General features: G+C 50.8%; 1 protein-coding gene across 1 annotated transcript in view; it reads left to right on the forward strand.

Moving 5' to 3' along the window:
• The window catches only part of ENTPD6 (ectonucleoside triphosphate diphosphohydrolase 6), an 82,817-nt gene that overhangs the window by 27,240 nt on the left and 34,973 nt on the right, over positions 1–20,604 (forward strand). Inside the window, exons 7-9 of the mRNA XM_075339419.1 lie at positions 660–748; positions 2,544–2,623; positions 11,903–11,967. Of these exons, the coding sequence (XP_075195534.1) occupies positions 660–748; positions 2,544–2,623; positions 11,903–11,967 (234 nt within the window). The remainder of the gene's footprint in view (positions 1–659; positions 749–2,543; positions 2,624–11,902; positions 11,968–20,604) is intronic.

A 20,604-nucleotide genomic window follows, 5' to 3' on the forward strand; every position in this document is an offset into this window, starting at 1 on the left:
TGTTTGCTTATTGTTCTCAGCGCCAACCAATCAGTGCAGAGGGGGCGCGGAAAAGCTGACGCAACTACACGCCTACATGTCATACTTTAAGTTCTCATCTAGGTCGTTAACGAGATCATTGGTAGGTGTCAAACATACAGATCCATCCTGCCCAGCAGGACTCCAACGAGCCAAAAATGGCCCAGGACATTCAGCAACAATCTCACAGCAGGGGCCGGATCATGGTACGAAGCAAACATAACGAGATCGCTGGTGAAGTTGTTGTTTCGTCACAGAAACTGTGCCGTAGCAATGATGTCGTTAGCGATCTCGTTATGTGTGAAGTGGCCTTAACACTTCTGCCACAGTATTTCAGAATGGTGGACTTGTGTATTCAGTCTTCTAGCGGGGGGACAATTATCAGTAGTGTAAAGAGGATCTCTAGAATGGTCAGCTCGGTCTGGACACAGCCCTGCTCGGGGTCTGAGGACGGGTTACATGATGCTTGTATTTACTGGCATTTTTAGTTCTGCATGGAGTTTATATAGAAGAGCGAATTCCCATTATGTTTAGGACACATAAGTGTCTGACGGGAGGACTGCAGCCTTGTGATTCCACAATGGCACATAACATATAGTTTGCTTGTCTCATGTGTTGTGTTTTGTGTCTTCTGTAAATAGGAAGTTTAACAAATCCTTCAGCAAAGTTGGCTGGAATGCTGGATCTGGGTGGTGGATCGACGCAAATTACCTTCTATCCATATGAAAAGGTATAGCTGGCCGTGGTGACTTCTCAGTGTAATTACATGAAGCAGCTGCTTGTGGACCGGACCCTAGTGTTCACCATCAATAGCTTGACAAACGCAATACTATTGACGGCTGCTTTTACAATATAGACTTATTCAGGCATCCAGGTTTTTTTTTTAATCTTTTTTACTTTTTTTTTTTTTTTTTTTGTTTAATATTTATTTTTGTTTTATCTCAATGTACTGGATCATATTTTTCATTTTTGATCATTGTGTCCATATTTATAGTCAGCAGGGTGCCTGTTTATCTAGTCTGCAAAAACAAAAAAAAAAGTAGATTCTGCTTCTCATTTAACCAGTAAAAAGCACAGATTTCACCAGTACTGCTATTACGCTTTTCCTGTTTGTTTTTGCTTTGTTTTTCTCATGGACCCATAGACTTGAATTGTCGACTTTGCTCCATGAGTGATCTGTCAGATGTCTCCAATTTATTTTTTGGCAGCCTCTGGGGACCGTGACACATATAGTGCTGACACTGAACCATTCTAATTCCAACAAAAGTTTCGCAGTCAAGCTTTTTCAAGGAGTTCTGCTAAAACAGGATGGAGTGAGGTCTAAATACTGTCAAAATTAAATAAACCAATTGAGTGTAATCCGTTAATAAAACAGGCATATTGCAACTTGTGACTGATGTACGAGTGTATATGGTGTGCCATGTATGCACCGCACTTCATTAACTTACTTATGTTACAATGTGTCAGACTCAAATACAAGGAAAAATCTGCGTGAAAAATATAAATAGAACGTGTACATGGGGAAACGGATGTCTGACACAAAAATAAGCAGTCACTGAGCCATAGATCTTGAAAATTGAGAACGCTACGGGTCACAGAATATGGCGTAAAACGTACGCCACTTTTTTCGGACAAACTTCAGATTTTTTTTTTAACTCTTTAGATAAAAGTAAACTTATATATGAAATAGAAAAAGAAGGAATGTGCACTGCACTGCTTACCTATTTGGGAGGTAATGTAGTAGTCCCGTTCCAAACACTATTCAGTGTGGCTCTTGCCTGATAATATTCCTGGCGTGCCGGGTATAAACATGGATCTTTATCCTGATCTGATGGATGAAGAAGTCACCTACCGAGGTGCTATTGCCCAGCTGAAGCAAGTATGTCCATAGAAAAAAGGAAGATGGGCAGCACTCTCCGGTATTATGGGACTGCTTTATTTTTCCATGCTGACAGGTGATACAGACAAGAGGGAATGGAGAGAGGGGAGCTCCCCTCCCTCCATTCCCTCTTGTCTGTATCACCTGTCAGCATGGAAAAATAAAGCAGTCCCATAATACCGGAGAGTGCTGCCCGTCTTCCTTTTTTCTATAAACTTATATATGTTTGGTGTCTACGAACTCGCACCAACCTGAGGCATCACACAAACACATCAGTTTTACCAAATGGTGAACAGGGTGAATAAAATATCTCATAAACAATAACGCTATCACACTTTTTTTATGCAATTTTTCCGCATTTTCCCACTCATGGGTTCATTTAAAAGTACAGCTCGTTCCATAAAAAATGAGCCCTCACATGACCATATTGACTGACTGAAAAATAAAAAAAGTTACATCTCTCGGAAGAATGGCGGAAAAAAAAAAAAACGGAAAGCACAATCGGCCGGTTGTGAAGGGGTTAAACTTTGCTTATGTCTCCATTGCTCTCATTTAGTTATTGAATTCAACCATTTATGCTCAGCACTTACTTTATGTAGGATTGGTCTATATTTACTGCATTAATGTTGTATTCTCTTATATACAGGTCACATTTACTGGTGCACCAGCTGGATATATTACCAACTTCCAACTGTTTAACCGCACATTCCACCTCTATTCACATAGGTGAGTTATTTTGGGACTTTTTGTCATTTTAAAGAGATTGTCCTAAACTGGGGAAATTTTCGGCAAACCCTGCAGCTTGCAAAACGCACACACTTATGGTTTCTTTGTTTGCCATTTCAGCGGTCATCAGGTGACCATACGTATGCGACTTTCATACTCGTGGTCTTGTGATGACTTGCTTCCCTTTTTAATGAGTCTTTATGTGATAAGACGTTTTATGCGGTGTACCATTCCTGGCACCTCCTCCAATAATCGGAATGTGTAAATGTCGCCGGCTGTCGGTTTCTCTTCTCTCTCCAAGGAAAGTAAAGAATGGATGGATGGATGGAAATATAACTAGTGATCAAAATTAGAAAATTCAATACACATTAAAGGGAACTGGTCACCAGATTTGGGGCCTATAAGCTGCGGCCACCACCAAGTGGGCTCTTATATACAGTATTCGAACATGCGATATATAAAAGCCCAGGCCACTGTGTGCCCAGCCCTGGGCATGTTAGAATGGTGTATATAAGAGCTCAGTGGTGGTGGCCACAGCTTATAGTCACCATATCTGGTGACAGGTTCCTTTTTAATGGACAGTTTGTTTTATCCAGACAATGCTGTGTATAAAGCTGCCGTCAGACTGATGACATATGACTCCATATGGGGCTTGTTATTTAATGTCCGGAACAAAATGTCATCCTGCAAAGACATCAAATCATTGCCTGATCTTTTTGGTGCCTGGTGACTGCTCCAGTCCCAATAACACCGGCCATTGTAATGCCAGTAACAAGAGCTGATAATCTGTATCGGAGTCGTCCATCACTCATCTCCTTTACCAGTGTGATTACACAGGACGGTGATCAATGATGGACACCGGACAATCACTAATGTTATCGCTCTGCCCCCATGGACAGGACATGTCATCAGCAGTGCATCTCCTGTGTACTCGGGGTAATATATTGCTGGTTTCATGCTGACTTAAAATCCAATCACCCAATTAGTGACATTTTTCTCATTTTTTCGGTGATTGTCGGCATTTTTACACCTTCAGAAAATTGTCTCATATAACAGGGCTAGTTCTCCATTCCTTCACTCTACAAATACTGACTTGTGAATAAAGCCTAAAGCTGCATTTACACTGGAAGATGAACGATTATCTTGAAGTATAGACGGGCTGCCGATTGCCCAACTATCAAGACTCTCGTACATCAGGTGAAAGGATCTTTTGTGCAGCAGAAAGGGTCATCGTTCTCGGCAGCACATGTCCTGTGTAATCAAGACTTGCACTGCCGACAACTACAGCAAACTATGTGCACTGAGCAGTCCATTACAGATCATTGAGTGCGCATCATTTACCGCAGTCTGCCTGTAGAGTCAGGCAATTAAAGGGTTATTCCCATTTCCAAGATCATATTCCAACATGTAATAAGTATAATGTAAATCTAAAATAAGAAGCGCTGATAGTGTAAGGGCCCAGATGTTCCCTGCTATCCACCCCCACACAGTATCCACAGCTGATGGACAGTCCACAGACACGGTCTTGGGGATAACAGTTGCTTTAATATAGCAGGAACAAAGCAAATCAATACTGAATATATGTTTCACAGTCTCTCGTGGGTAGGCCACGGCAAATTCAGCTTGGAGTTGAATGCTGAAGTGCAATTAGGGTACTGGAGCTTTAAGTGCACGATTTGTTTCACAATTAATACTGGTATGCTTTAGGTTCAGAGTCTCTTGAGTTTAGAGGGTAGATATGATAAGATTGTACAGACCTGGAGTCCTGGGGTTAATTTCACTGCTAGTTCAGACACGTGCAGTACTTGTAAGCAAATGAAGACAGTTGCCCAGCGTGCTACGGGGAGCGGACGGCTGGTGCGTGGACAATGGCATGAAAGCCACTAATATTGCAGTGAGGCGGGAGACCCTCAAACTTCCCCAATCTGCGTGCAGTAGGGACTGGTATATAGTCAGTATGCCCTACTGTCTGAAGAGATGCACAATGTCAGGATAGGAAGCCTTCAGCATATTGGCTGTAAAAATCAGGAAATGATGAAATTCTAGGCCTCTGGCCTAGGAGGAGTCTTGTGGTGAAGAGATTCTCCACATAATGTCTTCCCTCAGAGGAGACTCGGCCAGAGCCAGCTCATTCCAGTTGTTTCTAGACAGAGGCTGGAGAATAGCTCCACCTATTGAGCCATGTGACCAAGAACTAGCCAATAGGATAACACCCAATGAACACTTCAGATTCTTACAGTTTTCACCAGTAGATGGTGCTAGAACACAACAAATGAAAAATGCTTTTCTTTGTCGCTCTATTGGGAGACCCAGACAATTGGGTGTATAGGCTATGCCTCCGGAGGCAGCACAAAGTATTACACTCAAAAGTGTTAAGCCCCTCCCCTTCTGCCTATACACCCCCCCCGTGCTCCCACGGGCTCCTCAGTTTTTTGCTTTGTGCGAAGGAGGCAGACATGCACAGCACAGCTCCACAGATTGGTCAGCAGCAGCTGCTGACCAGGTCGGATGGAAGAAAAGTGGGCCCATATAGGGCCCCCAGCATGCTCCCTTCTCACCCCACTCTTGTCGGCGGTGTTGTTAAGGTTGAGGTATCCATTGCGGGTACAGAGGCTGGAGCCCACATGCTGCTTTCCTTCCCCATCCCCCTCAGGGCTCTGGTGAAGTGGGATCCTATCGGTCTCCAGGCACTGAGACCGTGCTTCATCCACAACTCCTGTGGAGACTGCTGGATAGGAGCCGGGTTCCGTTCAGGGACATGGCCCTGCATCTTGAAGGTACTCTGTATCCCTGTAGGGACCGTGCACGGCAACACCTCAGCTTTGCTGGGTGTGCTAGTGCACCGGGGACCGCGGCGCTGACCGGGTCTATATGTGCCATTACACACTCAGCGTCGCTGAGTGTGTTTATATGTAGGGGCTACCGCGCTAACCGCCGCTGCCATGTGAAACTGCGGCGCGGCTGGGACTTGTAGTTCGCCGGGGACTTCGGCGTCGGCCGCGCTTTTACGGCGGCGACGCTTATACTCGAGTCCCCGGCTTTCTTGCGGCCTAGCTTCCTTTTTCCCGCCCTCAGCCCTGACAGGCAGGGGGAAGGGCGGGACGCTGCACGGAAGAGAGGGACAAACGAGCAGCATGAGGGCTGGAGCATGCTTTGCATACTCCACTCCCCTCACTGTGCACTGTGTGAGACGCCCACGGCTCCCTCCTCTCGTCAGGACGCCGCAGCCATTTCCTGTCAGCTCCTCCGACGCTGCAGAGAGGGACTAACCCTGGGAAACCCAGACACGGTCTCTGGTGGCCTCACAACCGCTTTAGGCGGCTGGTAAGCAGCACCTGGGGTGTTACCCCCATGGTGCTGTAGTGTATTGATACATTCTGTGTTATTACTATATACTTTACACTGTATGAGCACAGTTCATTATGGCTATTTACCCTTTTGTGTTAATCAGGGAAAACAATAGCATGGCCCCACAAAGACAGGGGTGCCAAAAAAAAACAGGATTATTAGGCTGCCTGCGCCGCTTGTACGACCCAGCTGCCGGCAGGTCCCATTGACCCTCATTGTGTGCAATGTGTGGCCCCTGTGACTCTCTTCTTCAGCCAGAGCATTTGCTAAGAGGGGCCCAGGGGGAGACACCTGTTGACACGGTCCTTAGTGACGGGGATGGAGTTTGCAAAACTCTCTGAGACTATGGCTGAGATACTAGAAGCCTTGCAGTCCAGGCCGGTATCTCAGCAAAGGGACTCTGTTGAATCATTGTTCCCTGGCCCCCCTCAATTGGACCAACAATGTCCTCCCGGGATACATTCCAGGCTGAGGGTTCTGACTTAGACCCCAGCCCCAGACCGACTAAGCGGGCTCGCTTAGAATTTCCCTCGACATCATATTGTTCAGGGTCTCAGCGGGGGGAATCTCCGGTTGATGATGCGGAGACAGCTGATCAGGATTCTGATCCTGAGGGCGCTCTCAATCGTAATACTCCAGACGGGGACGCCATAGTGAACGATCTCATTGCGTCCATCAATCAAATGCTGGATATTTCTCCCTCAGCTCCTCCGGCGGAGGAGTCAGATTATCAGCAGGAGTAATTCCGCTTCAGGTTCCCCAAGCGTACACCGAGTATGTTTCTAGACCATTCTGATTCCAGAGAGGCAGTCCAGAATCACCATGCTTGTCCAGATAAGCGTTTTTTCTTAGCGCCTTAAGGATACACGTTGTCCTTTTCCACCTGACGTGGTTAAAGGTTGGACTCAGTGTCTCAGAGTGGACCCTCCAATCTCACAGACTGGCGGCTAGATCATTACTTGCAGTGGAAGATGGAGCCTCGCTCAAAGATGCCACTGACGGGCAGATGGAGCTCTGGTTGAAATCCATCTATGAAGCTATCGGAGCTTCTTTTGTCCCAGCGTTCGCAGCCGTATGGGCGCTACCAGCTATCTCAGCAGGTCAAGCGCAAATTGAAGCAGCCACATGCACGGCCGCGCCACAAGTGGCATCCATTACCTCCCAAACTTCGGCAACGCTATTAGTGCTGTCCTGGACTCTGCGAGCTGTACGGCGGTTGCGGCCGCCAATTCGGTGGTACTCCGCAGGGCCTTATGGCTACGGGAATGGAAGGCAGATTCTGCTTCCAAAAAAGCGCTTAACCAGTTTGCCAATTTGTGGCGACAGGTTGTTTGGCGAGCGTCTGGATGAAGTCATCAAACAATCCAAGGGAAAGGATACATCCTTACCCCAGTCCCAACCAAACATATCCCAACAGAGGAGAGGGCAGTCGAGGTTTCGCTCCTCTCGGGGCGCGGGCAGGTCCCAATTCTCCTCGTCCACAAGGTCTCAGAAAGACAAAGGAGCTCTGATGCATGGCGGTCTAAGTCACGTCCTAAACAGACCACCGGGGGCGCCGCTAACAAAGCGGCTTCCTCATGACTTTCGGCCTCCGCTAGTAGCATCCTCGGTCGGTGGCAGGCTCTCCCGCTTTTGCGACACCGGGCTGCCACAAATAAAAGACCGCTGGGTGAGAGTTATTCTGTCTCACGGTTACGAGATAGAGTTTACCTCTCGTCCCCCGACTCGATTCTTCAGGTCATCCCCGCCTCCCGAGCGAGCCGAGGCTCCTCTGCAGGCGCGGCGCACTCTGACGGCTGAAGGAGTGGTGATCCCTGTTCCTCTTCAGCAACAGAGCCACGGTTTTTACTCCAACTTGTTGGTGGTCTCAAAGAAGGACGGGTCTTTCCGCCCGGTCCTGGACCTGAAACTGCTCAACAGACGGGTAAAAACCAGGCGGTTCCGGATGGAATCCCTCCGCTCCGTCATCGCCTCAATGTCCCAAGGAGATTTCCTTGCATCAATCGATATCAAAAATGCTTATCCCCATGTACCGATTGCTCCAGAGCACCAGCGCTTCTTGCGCTTCGCCATAGGACACGAATACCTGCAATTCGTGGCACTGCCGTTCGGCCTGGCAACAGCCCCACGGGTTTTTACCAAGGTTATGGCTACTGTAGTAGCGCTTCTACACTCCCTGGGTCACTCGGTGATCCAGTATTTGGACGATCTGCTGATCAAGGCACCCTCTATAGAGGCATGCCAACGCAGCCTTGACGCTACCCTGGAGACTCTCCAGGGTTTCGGGTGGATCATCAATTTTCCAAAGTCAAATCTGACACCGGCCCAATCGCTGACATATCTTGGCACGAAGTTTCATACTCTCAGCGATAGTGAAGCTTCCGCTGATCAAACAGCAGTCACTACGGAAAGGGGTACAATCTCTCCTTCAAGGCCAGTCACACCCCGTGAGGCGCCTCACGCACTTCCTGGGGAAGATGGTGACAGCAATGGAGGCAGTCCCTTTCGCGCAATTTCACCTGCGTCCCCTTCAATGGGACATCCTATGCAAATGGGACAGGAAGCCGACGTCCCTCGTCAGGATCGTCTCCCTCTCTCAGACGACCAAAGCTTCCCTTCGGTGGTGGCTTATTCCCACTTCATTAGCGAAGGGGAAATCTTTCCTACCCCCATCCTGGGAAGTAGTCACGACGGACGCGAGTCTGTCAGGGTGGGGAGCGGTTTTTCTCCACCACAGGGCTTAGGGTACGTGGACCCAGCAAGAGTCCTCGCTTCAGATCAATTTTCTGGAAATACGGGCAGGGTATCTTGCCCTGAAAGCTTTCCAGCAGTGGCTGGAAGGCAAGCAGATCAGAATTCAGTCGGACAATTCCACAGTGGTGGCATACATCAATCACCAAGGCGGCACACGCAGTCGGCAAGCCTCCCAGGAAGTCCGGCGGATTTTGATGTGGGTGGAAGCCACGGCCTCCACCATCTCTGCAGTTCACATTCCAAGCGTGGAAAACTGGGAAGCGGATTATCTCAGTCGCCAGGGCATGGACACAGGGGAATGGTCCCTTCACCCGGGCGTGTTTCAGGAGATCTGTTGCCGCTGGGGGGTGCCGGACGTCGACTTCATGGCGTCCCGGCACAATAACAAGGTACCGACGTTCATGGCACGGTCTCAAGATCCCAGAGCTCTGGCGGCAGACGCCTTAGTTCAGGATTGGTCGCAGTTTCAGCTCCCTTATGTGTTCCTCCGCTGGCACTGTTGCCCAGAGTGTTACGCAAGATCAGGGCCGACTACCGCCACGTCATCCTCGTCGCTCCAGACTGGCCGAGGAGGTCGTGGTACCCGGATCTGTGGCATCTCACGGTCGGCCAACCGTGGGCACTACCAGACCGACCAGACTTGTTATCTCAAGGGCCGTTTTTTCCATCTCAATTCTGTGGCCCTCAACCTGACTGTGTGGCCATTGAGTCCTGGATCCTAGCGTCTTCAGGATTATCTCAAGACGTCATTGCCACTATGAGACAGGCTAGGAAACCAACGTCCGCCAAGATCTACCACAGGACGTGGAAAATTTTCCTGTCGTGGTGCTCTGCTCAGGGTTCTTCTCCCTGGCACTTTGCCTTGCCCATTTTTTCTGTCCTTCCTTCAATCTGGACTGGAAAAGGGTTTGTCGCTCAACTCCCTTAAGGGACAAGTCTCAGCGCTCTCTGTGTTTTTTCCAGAAGCGCCTAGCCAGACTTCCACAGGTACGCACGTTCCTGCAGGGGGTTTGTCACATCGTTCCTTCTTACAAGCGGACGTTAGAACCCTGGATTCTGAACAGGGTGCTGCTGGTTCTTTAGAAATCACCATTCGAGACAATGAGAGATATTTCTCTCTCACGCCTTTCGCAGAAAGGGTTTTTTCTAGTAGCAGTCACTTCACTTCGGAGAGTGTCCGAGCTAGCAGCGCTGTCATGCAGAGCCCCTTTCCTGGTTGTTCACCAGGACAAGGTGGTTCTGCGTCCGGTTCCGGACTTTCTCTCTAAGGTGGTATCCCCCTTTCATCTCAATCAGGATATCTCCTTACCTTCTTTTTGTCCTCATCCAGTTCACCAATGTGAAAAGGATTTGCACTTGTTAGATCTGGTGAGAGCACTCAGACTCTACATTTCTCGTACGGCGCCCCTGCGCTGCTCGGATGCACTTTTTGTCCTTGTCGCTGGCCAGCGTAAAGGGTCACAGGCTTCCAAATCAACCTTGGCTCGGTGGATCAAGGAGCCAATTCTCGAAGTCCACCGTTCGGCTGGGCTTCCGGTTCCCTCAGGGCTGAAGGCCCATTCTACCAGAGCCGTGGGTGCGTCCTGGGCTTTGAGACACCAGGATACGGCTCAGCAGGTGTGTCAGGCGGCTACCTGGTCGAGCCTGCACACTTTCACGAAACACTATCAGTTGCATACCTATGCTTCGGCGGATGCCAGTCTAGGTAGACGAGTCCTTCAGGCGGCGATTGCGCACCTGTAGGAAAAGGCCGTTTTACGGCTCTCTTACGAGGTATTATTTTACCCACCCAGGGATTGCTTTTGGACATCCCAATTGTCTGGGTCTCCCAATAGAGCGACAAAGAAGAAGGGAATTTTGTTTACTTACCGTAAATTCCTTTTCTTCTAGCTCTAATTGGGAGACCCAGCACCCGCCCCTGTTTTTTTTGTGTACACATGTAGTTCATGTTGAATGGTTTCAGTTCTCCGATATTCCTTCGGATCGATGTTACTTTAAACCAGTTTATAATTCTTTTTCCTCCTTCTTGCTTTTGCACCAAAACTGAGGAGCCCGTGGGAGCACGGGGGGTGTATAGGCAGAAGGGGAGGGGCTTAACACTTTTGAGTGTAATACTTTGTGCTGCCTCCGGAGGCATAGCCTATACACCCAATTGTCTGGGTCTCCCAATTAGAGCTAGAAGAAAAGGAATTTACGGTAAGTAAACAAAATTCCCTTCTACTTATAACATATAGCATAATATTACATATAAGTAAATGTACTTAAAGAAACAGACACAATCTGGACCGGGCCACTACAATAGTGTAACACCAGATGACAAGTGCAGTATATACAGGAGATATGCACTCACCTATTTAGGTTGTGAGAGTCACAACCACTGATAAGCATAAGGTAATAGTGTCTGCTGCAGCCCCACGTAGATGAGCATTCAAAATGGAGTAATGAAGGGGTTAACGCCGCGCATCAACCAAATGAAATTTTAGAGATGTTGATGAATAATATCTTTTTTTTTTATTTCATCAGTCCACACGTTTCGAGGTGGAAACCTCTTCCTCAGGACCAGGACATCAACATCTCCCCCTCCCTCTCTCCCCCTCCCTCTCTCCCTCTCTCCCCCTCCCTCTCTCCCCCTCCCTCTCTCCCCCTCCCTCCCTCACCCTCCCCCTCTCACCCTCCCTCTCTCCCCCTCCCTCTCTCTCACCCCCCCCCCCGCCTGAGAGCAGCGGACGTTCATAACCAAGGTAAATATCGGGTAACCAAGCAAAGCGCTTCTTAGTTACCCGATGTTTACCTTGGTTACGTGTGCAGAGAGCCGGCTCCTAGCAGCTGCGGGCTCATAACCAAGGTAAATATCAGGTATTCAAGCAAAGCACTTCACTTAGTTACCCGATATTTACCTTGGTTACAGCTTACCGCAGCTGTCAGATGCCGGCTCCCAGTCTCACGTTCAGTTCCCCTCACTCCCGATCACATGACTCCAATGCCCGCCCATAAACTTCAAGTGACAGGATCTGCTTTTGCAGCAAAAAAAAGGTTCATGACGCATGCTAAAAAAACGTAGTGTGAAAGCAGCCTTAAATGTATATAGCTGTATATTGCCTGTGTATGTGACCTTTTATGTTGTGGACTTTTACAAAATCTTAGCTATTGTCTCCTTTGTCATGTTTTTGTCTGTAGTTACCTTGGACTGGGATTAATGTCAGCAAGACTGCAGATCATGGGGGGCATGGAAGGAAAGCCATGTGAGTTTCTGTTTTTCTCTACTTTAGGTGACCATACCAGATGTACAATAACAATCCTCTGAGTATTGCACTTTTACTGCAATTTTTTTCATTTTATTTATTTATTATTATTTTTTTTTTTTTACATTATTTGTGTATTTGGTGCAGATTTGAATCAGTGTTTTCAATGCATACTTTTCTTTGTCGCTCCATTGGGAGACCCAGACAATTGGGTGTATAGGCTATGCCTCCGGAGGCCGCACAAAGTATTACACTAAAAGTGTAAAGCCCCTCCCCTTCTGCCTATACACCCCCCGTGCTCCCACGGGCTCCTCAGTTTTTTGCTTTGTGCGAAGGAGGCAGACATGCACGCATAGCTCCACAGATTAGTCAGCAGCAGCTGCTGACTATGTCGGATGGAAGAAAAGAGGGCCCTTAACAGGGCCCCCAGCATGCTCCCTTCTCACCCCACTGTGTCGGCGGTGTTGTTAAGGTTGAGGTATCCATTGCGGGTACGGAGGCTGGAGCCCACATGCTGTTTTCCTTCCCCATCCCCCTTAGGGCTCTGGGTGAAGTGGGATCCTATCGGTCTCCAGGCACTGAGACCGTGCTCCATCCACAGCCCCTGGGGATTCTGCTGGATAAGGAGCCAAGTATCGTCAGGGACATGGCCCTGCTACTTTGAGGTACTCTGTGTCCCCGTGGGGACCGCGCACAGAAACACTCCAGCATTGCTGGGTGTGTTAGTGCGCCGGGGACCGCGGCGCTGACCGCACTTGTGCCATCACACGCTGCAGCGTGGCTGGGTGTGTAGTGTATTGGGGACTACCGCGCTGACCGCCGCTGCCATTGTTATACATGCGGCGCGGCTGGGACTGTTAGTGCGCCGGGGACATCCGCGCCGACCGCGCTTATACGGCGGCCGCGCTTATAACTATAGTCCCCGGCTTCTGCGGCCTAGTCTCATTCTCTTCCCGCCCCCAGGCCTGTCAGTCAGGGGAAGGGCGGGACGCTGTACAGAATGTCAGCACTGAGGGCTGGAGCATGCTTTGCATACTCCTCCCCCCTCACTGTGCACAGTGGGGCACCAGTTTCCCGCACTTTCTAGGGCACGCCCACGGCCCCCTCCTCTCCTCAGGACGCCGGCAGCCATTCCTGTCAGCTCTTCTGACGCTGGAGAGGGGGGACAAGCTCTGGGAGACCCAGGCAGGGATTCTGGTGGCCACACAACCGCTTTGAGCGGCCGGTAAGCAGCACCTCAGGTGCTGGCCCCACTTGTGCAGAAGTGTACTTATAGATTATATGATTATAGGCTATACTTTACACTGTATAGTGCACGGTTGATTTTTGGCTATATACCCTCCTGGGTTGCTCAGGGGAGACAACAGCATGGCGCCCACAAGAAGCAGGGGTGCCAAAATACAGGCTTATTATGCTGCCTGCGCCGCATGTACGGCTTCACTACCGGCAGGTTCCACTGACCCTCATTGTGTGCACTGCTCGGCCCCTGTGGCACTTACTCAGCCGGAGCCTCTGCTAAGGGTGGCCCAGGGGGAACCACCTGCTAACACTGTCCAGGTGACAGGGACGGAGTTTACAGTTTTTACTGAAAGGCTTTCTGAGACTATGGCTAAGATACTGGAAGCTTTGCAGTCCAGACCGGTATCTCAGACCATGGGCACTGTGGAATCATTTCCCCCTGGTTCCCCTCAGTTGGAACAACCATGTCCTCCCGGGGTGTCTCATAGATCCCAGGGTGAGGTCTCTGACACGGACCGCAGTCCCAGATCGCCTAAGCGAGCTCGCTGGGAAATTCCCTCGACATCATCACATTGTTCAGGGTCTCAGCGGGAGGACTCTCTGTATAGTGAAGCGGAGGTAGCTGATCAGGATTCTGATCCTGAGGCTGCTCTCAACCTTGATACTCCTGATGGGGACGCCATAGTGAATGATCTTATCGCGTCCATAAATCAAATGTTAGATATTTCTCCATCAGCTCCTCCAGTAGAGGAGTCAGCTTCTCAGCAGGAGAAATTCCGTTTCAGGTTCCCCAAGCGTACAACGAGTATGTTTCTGGACCACTCTGACTTCAGAGAGGCAGTCCAGAAACACCGGGCTTGTCCAGATAAGCGTTTTTCTAAGCGCCTTAAGGATACACGTTATCCCTTCCCCCCTGACGTGGTCAAGGGCTGGACTCCGTGTCCCAAGGTGGATCCTCCAATCTCCAGACTGGCGGCTAGATCCATAGTTGCAGTTGAAGATGGGGCTTCACTCAAGGATGCCACTGACAGACAGATGGAGCTCTGGTTGAAATCCATCTATGAAGCTATCGGCGCGTCTTTTGCTCCAGCATTCGCAGCCGTATGGGCACTCGAAGCTATCTCAGCGGGTCAAGCGCAAATTGACGCACTCACACGTACGTCTGCGCCGCAAGTGGCTTCCATAACATCTCAAACGTCGGCATTTGCGTCCTACGCTATTAATGCTGTCCTGGACTCTGCGAGCCGTACGGCGGTTGCAGCCGACAATTCGGTGGCAATACGCAGGGCCTTGTGGCTACGGGAATGGAAGGCAGATTCGGCTTCCAAAAAGTGCTTAACCGGTTTGCCATTTTCTGGCGACCGTTTGTTTGGTGAGAGATTGGATGAAATCATCAAGCAATCCAAGGGAAAGGAAACATCCTTACCCCAGGCCAAACCAAACTTACCCCAACAGAGGAGGGGACAGTCGAGGTTTCGGTCCTTTCGGGGTGCGGGCAGGTCCCAATTCTCCTCGTCCAAAAGGCCTCAGAAGGATCAGAGGAACTCCGATTCATGGCGGTCTAAGTCACGCCCTAAAAAGACCGCCGGAGGTGCCGCTACCAAGGCGGCTTCCTCATGACTTACGGCCACTTCACACCGCATCCTCGGTCGGTGGCAGGCTCTCCCGCTTTTGCGACACCTGGCCGCCACAGGTAAAAGACCGTTGGGTGAGAGACATTCTGTCTCACGGTTACAGGATAGAGTTCAGCTCTCATCCTCCGACTCGATTCTTCAGGACATCTCCGCCTCCCGAGCAAGCCGATGCTCTTCTGCAGGCGCTCGGCACTCTGAAGGCAGAAGGAGTGGTGGTCCCTGTTCCTCTTCAGCAACAGGGTCACGGTTTTTACTCCAACCTGTTTGTGGTTCCAAAGAAGGACGGGTCTTTCCGTCCTGTCCTGGACCTAAAACTGCTCAACAAACACGTAAGGACCAGGCGGTTCCGGATGGAATCCCTCCGCTCCGTCATCGCCTCAATGTCTCAAGGAGATTTCCTTGCATCGATCGATATCAAAGATGCTTATCTCCACGTTCCGATTGCTCCAGAGCATCAGCGCTTTCTGCGCTTCGCCATAGGAGACGAACACCTTCAGTTCGTGGCACTGTCCTTCGGCCTGGCGACAGCCCCACGGGTTTTCACCAAGGTCATGGCTACAGTAGTCGCTGTCCTCCACTCTCATGGTCACTCGGTGATCCCTTACTTAGACGATCTGCTGGTCAAGGCTCCCTCTCAAGAGGCATGCCAGCACAGCCTCACCGCTACTCTGGAGACTCTCCAGAGTTTCGGGTGGATCATCAATTTTCCAAAGTCAAATCTGACACCGGCCCAATCGCTGACGTATCTTGGCATGGAGTTTCATACCCTCTCAGCGATAGTGAAGCTTCCGCTGAACAAGCAGCGTTCACTACAGACGGGGGTGCAATCTCTCCTTCAAGGCCAGTCACACCCCTTGAGGCGCCTCATGCACTTCCTGGGGAAGATGGTGGCAGCAATGGAGGCAGTTCCTTTCGCGCAGTTTCACCTGCGTCCTCTTCAATGGGACATCCTACGCAAATGGGACAGGAAGCCGACGTCCCTCGACAGGAACGTCTCCCTCTCTCAGGCAACCAAAGCTTCCCTTCGGTGGTGGCTTCTTCCCACTTCATTATCGAAGGGGAAATCCTTCCTACCCCCATCCCATCCTACCCCCGTCTTTCTCCACCACAGGGCTCAGGGTACGTGGACCCAGCAAGAGTCCTCACTTCAGATCAATGTTCTGGAGATCAGGGCAGTGTATCTTGCCCTGAAAGCGTTCCAGCAGTGGCTGGAAGGCAAGCAGATCCGAATTCAGTCGGACAACTCCACAGCGGTGGCTTACATCAACCACCAAGGAGGAACACGCAGTCGGCAAGCCTTCCAGGAAGTCCGGCGGATTTTGATGTGGGTGGAAGCCACGGCCTCCACCATCTCCGCAGTTCACATCCCAGGCGTGGAAAACTGGGAAGCAGATTTTCTCAGTCGCCAGGGCATGGACGCAGGGGAATGGTCCCTTCACCCGGACGTTTTTCAGGAGATCTGTTGCCGCTGGGGGATGCCGGACGTCGACCTAATGGCGTCCCGGCACAACAACAAGGTCACGGCATTCATGGCACGTTCTCACGATCACAGAGCTCTGGCGGCAGACGCCTTAGTTCAAGATTGGTCGCAGTTTCAACTCCCTTATGTGTTTCCTCCGCTGGCACTGTTGCCCAGAGTGTTACGCAAGATCAGGGCCGACTGCCGCCGCGCCATCCTCGTCGCTCCAGACTGGCCGAGGAGGTCGTGGTACCCGGATCTGTGGCATCTCACGGTCGGCCAACCGTGGGCACTACCAGACCGACCAGACTTGCTGTCTCAAGGGCCGTTTTTCCATCTGAATTCTGCGGCCCTCAACCTGACTGTGTGGCCATTGAGTCCTGGATCTTAGCGTCTTCAGGATTATCCCAGGAGGTCATTGCCACTATGAGACAGGCTAGGAAACCAACGTCCGCCAGGATCTACCACAGGACGTGGAAAATATTCCTGTCATGGTGCTCTGCTCGGGGTTTTTCTCCCTGGCCATTTGCCTTGCCCACTTTCCTGTCCTTTCTTCAGTCCGGATTGGAAAAGGGTTTGTCACTCGGCTCCCTTAAGGGACAAGTCTCTGCGCTCTCTGTGTTTTTTTCAGAAGCGCCTGGCCAGACTTCCACAGGTACGCACGTTCCTGCAGGGGGTTTGTCACATCGTTCCTCCTTACAAACGTCCGTTGGAACCCTGGGATCTGAACAGGGTGCTGATGGTTCTTCAGAAACCACCGTTCGAGCCAATGAGGGATATTTCTCTCGCACGCCTTTCGCAGAAAGTGGTTTTCCTAGTAGCAGTCACTTCACTTCGGAGAGTGTCTGAGCTGGCAGCTCTGTCATGCAAAGCCCCCTTCCTGGTGTTTCACCAGGACAAGGTGGTTCTGCGTCCGGTTCCGGAATTTCTCCCTAAGGTGGTATCCCCCTTTCATCTCAATCAGGATATCTCCTTACCCTCTTTTTGTCCTCATCCAGTTCACCAATGTGAAAAGGATTTGCACTTGTTAGATCTGGTGAGAGCACTCAGGCTCTACATTTCTCGTACGGCGCCCCTGCGCCGCTCGGATGCACTCTTTGTCCTTGTCGCTGGCCAGCGTAAAGGGTCACAGGCTTCCAAATCAACCCTGGCTCGGTGGATCAAGGAACCAATTCTCGAAGCTTACCGTTCTGCTGGGCTTCCGGTTCCCTCAGGGCTGAAGGCCCATTCTACCAGAGCCGTGGGTGCGTCCTGGGCTTTGAGGCACCAGGCTACGGCTCAGCAGGTGTGTCAGGCGGCTACCTGGTCGAGCCTGCACACTTTCACGAAACACTATCAGGTGCATACCTATGCTTCGGCAGATGCCAGCCTAGGTAGGCGAGTCCTTCAGGCGGCGGTTGCCCACCTGTAGGACGGAGCCGTTACGGCTCTATTATGAGGTATTATTTACCCACCCAGGGACTGCTTTTGGACGTCCCAATTGTCTGGGTCTCCCAATGGAGCGACAAAGAAGAAGGGAATTTTGTTTACTTACCGTAAATTCCTTTTCTTCTAGCTCCAATTGGGAGACCCAGCACCCGCCCCTGTTTTTTTGTGTACACATGTTGTTCATGTTGAATGGTTTCAGTTCTCCGATATTCCTTCGGATTGAATTTACTTTAAACCAGTTTATAATTTTTTTCCTCCTTCTTGCTTTTGCACCAAAACTGAGGAGCCCGTGGGAGCACGGGGGGTGTATAGGCAGAAGGGGAGGGGCTTTACACTTTTAGTGTAATACTTTGTGCGGCCTCCGGAGGCATAGCCTATACACCCAATTGTCTGGGTCTCCCAATTGGAGCTAGAAGAAAAGGAATTTACGGTAAGTAAACAAAATTCCCTTCTTTTTGTTCAAAAAAATTCAAAACACAAGTTTTTTGGGTTTTTTTACACTTTTTTTCCAGCCTCCCCATAGAGAAAATGTATTGATTTTTTTTTTTTTTTTTTCTTTATACGAAATGTTGTCTTAAATTAAATTTTTTGTCGCTCCATTGGGAGACCCAGACAATTGGGTGTATAGCTTCTGCCTCCGGAGGCCACACAAAGTATTACACTTTAAAAAGTGTAACCCCTCCCCTCTGCCTATACACCCTCCCGTGCATCACGGGCTCCTCAGTTTTATGCTTTGTGTGGAAGGAGGCAAACATCCACTCATGCTCCCATTTTAGTCAGCAGCAGCTGCTGATTTTATCGGTTGGAAGAAAAGAGGGCCCCCACAGGGCCCCCGGCATGCTCCCTTCTCACCCCACTAAGTCGGCGGTGCTGTTAAGGTTGAGGTACCCATTGCGGGTACAGAGGCTGGAGCCACATGCCGTTTTCCTTCACCATCCCTTAGAGGCTCTGGGAGAAGTGGGATCCTAACCGGTCATCCATTCACTGGGACCAGGCTCCCTCCGCAGCCCCTGTGGGAATCTGCCGGACAGGAGACTTTGTATCCTCAGGGACAGGGCCCTGCATCTAAAGGTACTCTGTGTCCCCATGGGGACGGTGCATGGAGCGCTTGTTTCAACGACGCTGCAGCAGCTGCTGGTTTTGTGACGACCGGGACTTCCGCGCCGACCGCGCCTGTTTGTCGGCCGCGGTATTAAATTTAGTCCCCGGCTTCATTGCGGCCTAGTACCATAACTTCCGCCCCCGGGCCTGCCAGTCAGGGGTAAGGGCGGGACGGTCGACCTGACGTCGGCAGTGAGGGCTGGAGCATACTTTAGGTTTCCTTCCCCCCCCCCCTCACTGATCACTGTGGGGCACCAGATTCCCGCACTTTACTAGTCGCCGCCCACGGCTCCCTCCTCCCCTGAGAGCTCCGGCAGCCATTTTTACACACATTCTGCCGGTGGAGGATTTCAGGAACGAGCTCTGCAGCTCTGGGAGACCTAAGGCAGGGAATCTGGTGGACACACACCGCTTTGGGCGGTCGGTAAGCCACACCGGTCACCCGGTGCTGGTCCCCCTAGGGTGCCGGAGTATATATATATATATTTGTATATATTTTCTCTGTTCGGCCGGGTTGTTTTGCTTTTGGCTATATACCCTCAGTGATCACTCTCCTAGGAGACAACAGCATGTCGTCCACAAGGAGCAAGGGCGCTAAGGCAAAGGGTTTTTTTGCAACCTGTACCTCTTGTGCGGCTATGTTACCTGCAGGTTCCACCTACCCTCACTGTGAGCAATGCTCGACCCCTGTTGCACTTGCTCAGCCGGAGCCTCGGGCACTAGTGGGCCCCTCGGCTCAGGCAGACCCTCCTGCTTCCCCTGTCCAGGCGGCAGGGACAGAGTTTGCAGTTTTTGCTGAGAAACTCTCTGAGTCGCTTTCACAATCCATGGCTCAGTCTATGGACAAATGGTCTGCCAAGCTACTAGAAGCCTTCCAGTCCAGACCGGTCCTTACACAGGCCCCGGGCACTGTTGGATCATCGACTCCAGGCCCCTCTCGGTCTGCGCCGCAGCGTGCTCCCGGGGTGGCCCCTAGGTCTCACGTGGAGGACTCCGGCACGGACCACAGTCCCAGACCGGCTAAGCGGGCTTGCTGGGAATCTTCCCCGACTTCCTCACGCTGCTCGGGGTCTCAGCTTGAGGACTCTCTGGAGGATGAGGCGGACGTCGCAGCTCAGGGCTCTGACCCTGACGTTGCTCTCAATCTTGATACACCTGAAGGGGACGCCATAGTAAATGACCTTATAGCGTCCATCAACCAGGTGCTAGATCTTTCTCCCCCAACTCCACCTATAGAGGAGTCGGCTTCGCAGCAGGAGAAACACAAGTTTAGGTTTCCCAAACGTACACGGAGTGCGTTTTTCGATCACTCTAACTTCAGAGATGCTGTCCAGAAGCACAGAGCATTTCCGGACAAGCGCTTTACTAAGCGCCTTAATGACACACGTTACCCCTTCCCCTCTGACGTAGTTAAGGGTTGGGCTCAATGTCCCAAGGTGGATCCTCCAGTCTCTAGACTGGCGGCTAGATCTGTAGTATCAGTTGCAGATGGCTCATCGCTCAAGGATGCCACTGACAGGCAGATAGAGCTCCTGGTGAAATCCATCTATGAAGCCACAGGCGCGTCTTTTGCCCCGGCTTTTGCAGCCGTGTGGGCACTCCAAGCTATCTCAGCTTGTCTGTCTGAGATTAATGCGGTCACACGTACCTCTGCTCCGCAAGTTGCGTCTTTGACTTCTCAGGCGTCGGCTTTTTCGTCCTACGCCATGAACGCCGTCCTGGACTCTGCTAGCCGTACTGCGGTAGCATCCGCTAATTCGGTGGCAGTCCGCAGGG

This window comes from Anomaloglossus baeobatrachus, chromosome 3, assembly GCF_048569485.1.
Source record: "Anomaloglossus baeobatrachus isolate aAnoBae1 chromosome 3, aAnoBae1.hap1, whole genome shotgun sequence".
NCBI classification, from domain to species: Eukaryota; Metazoa; Chordata; class Amphibia; order Anura; family Aromobatidae; genus Anomaloglossus; species Anomaloglossus baeobatrachus.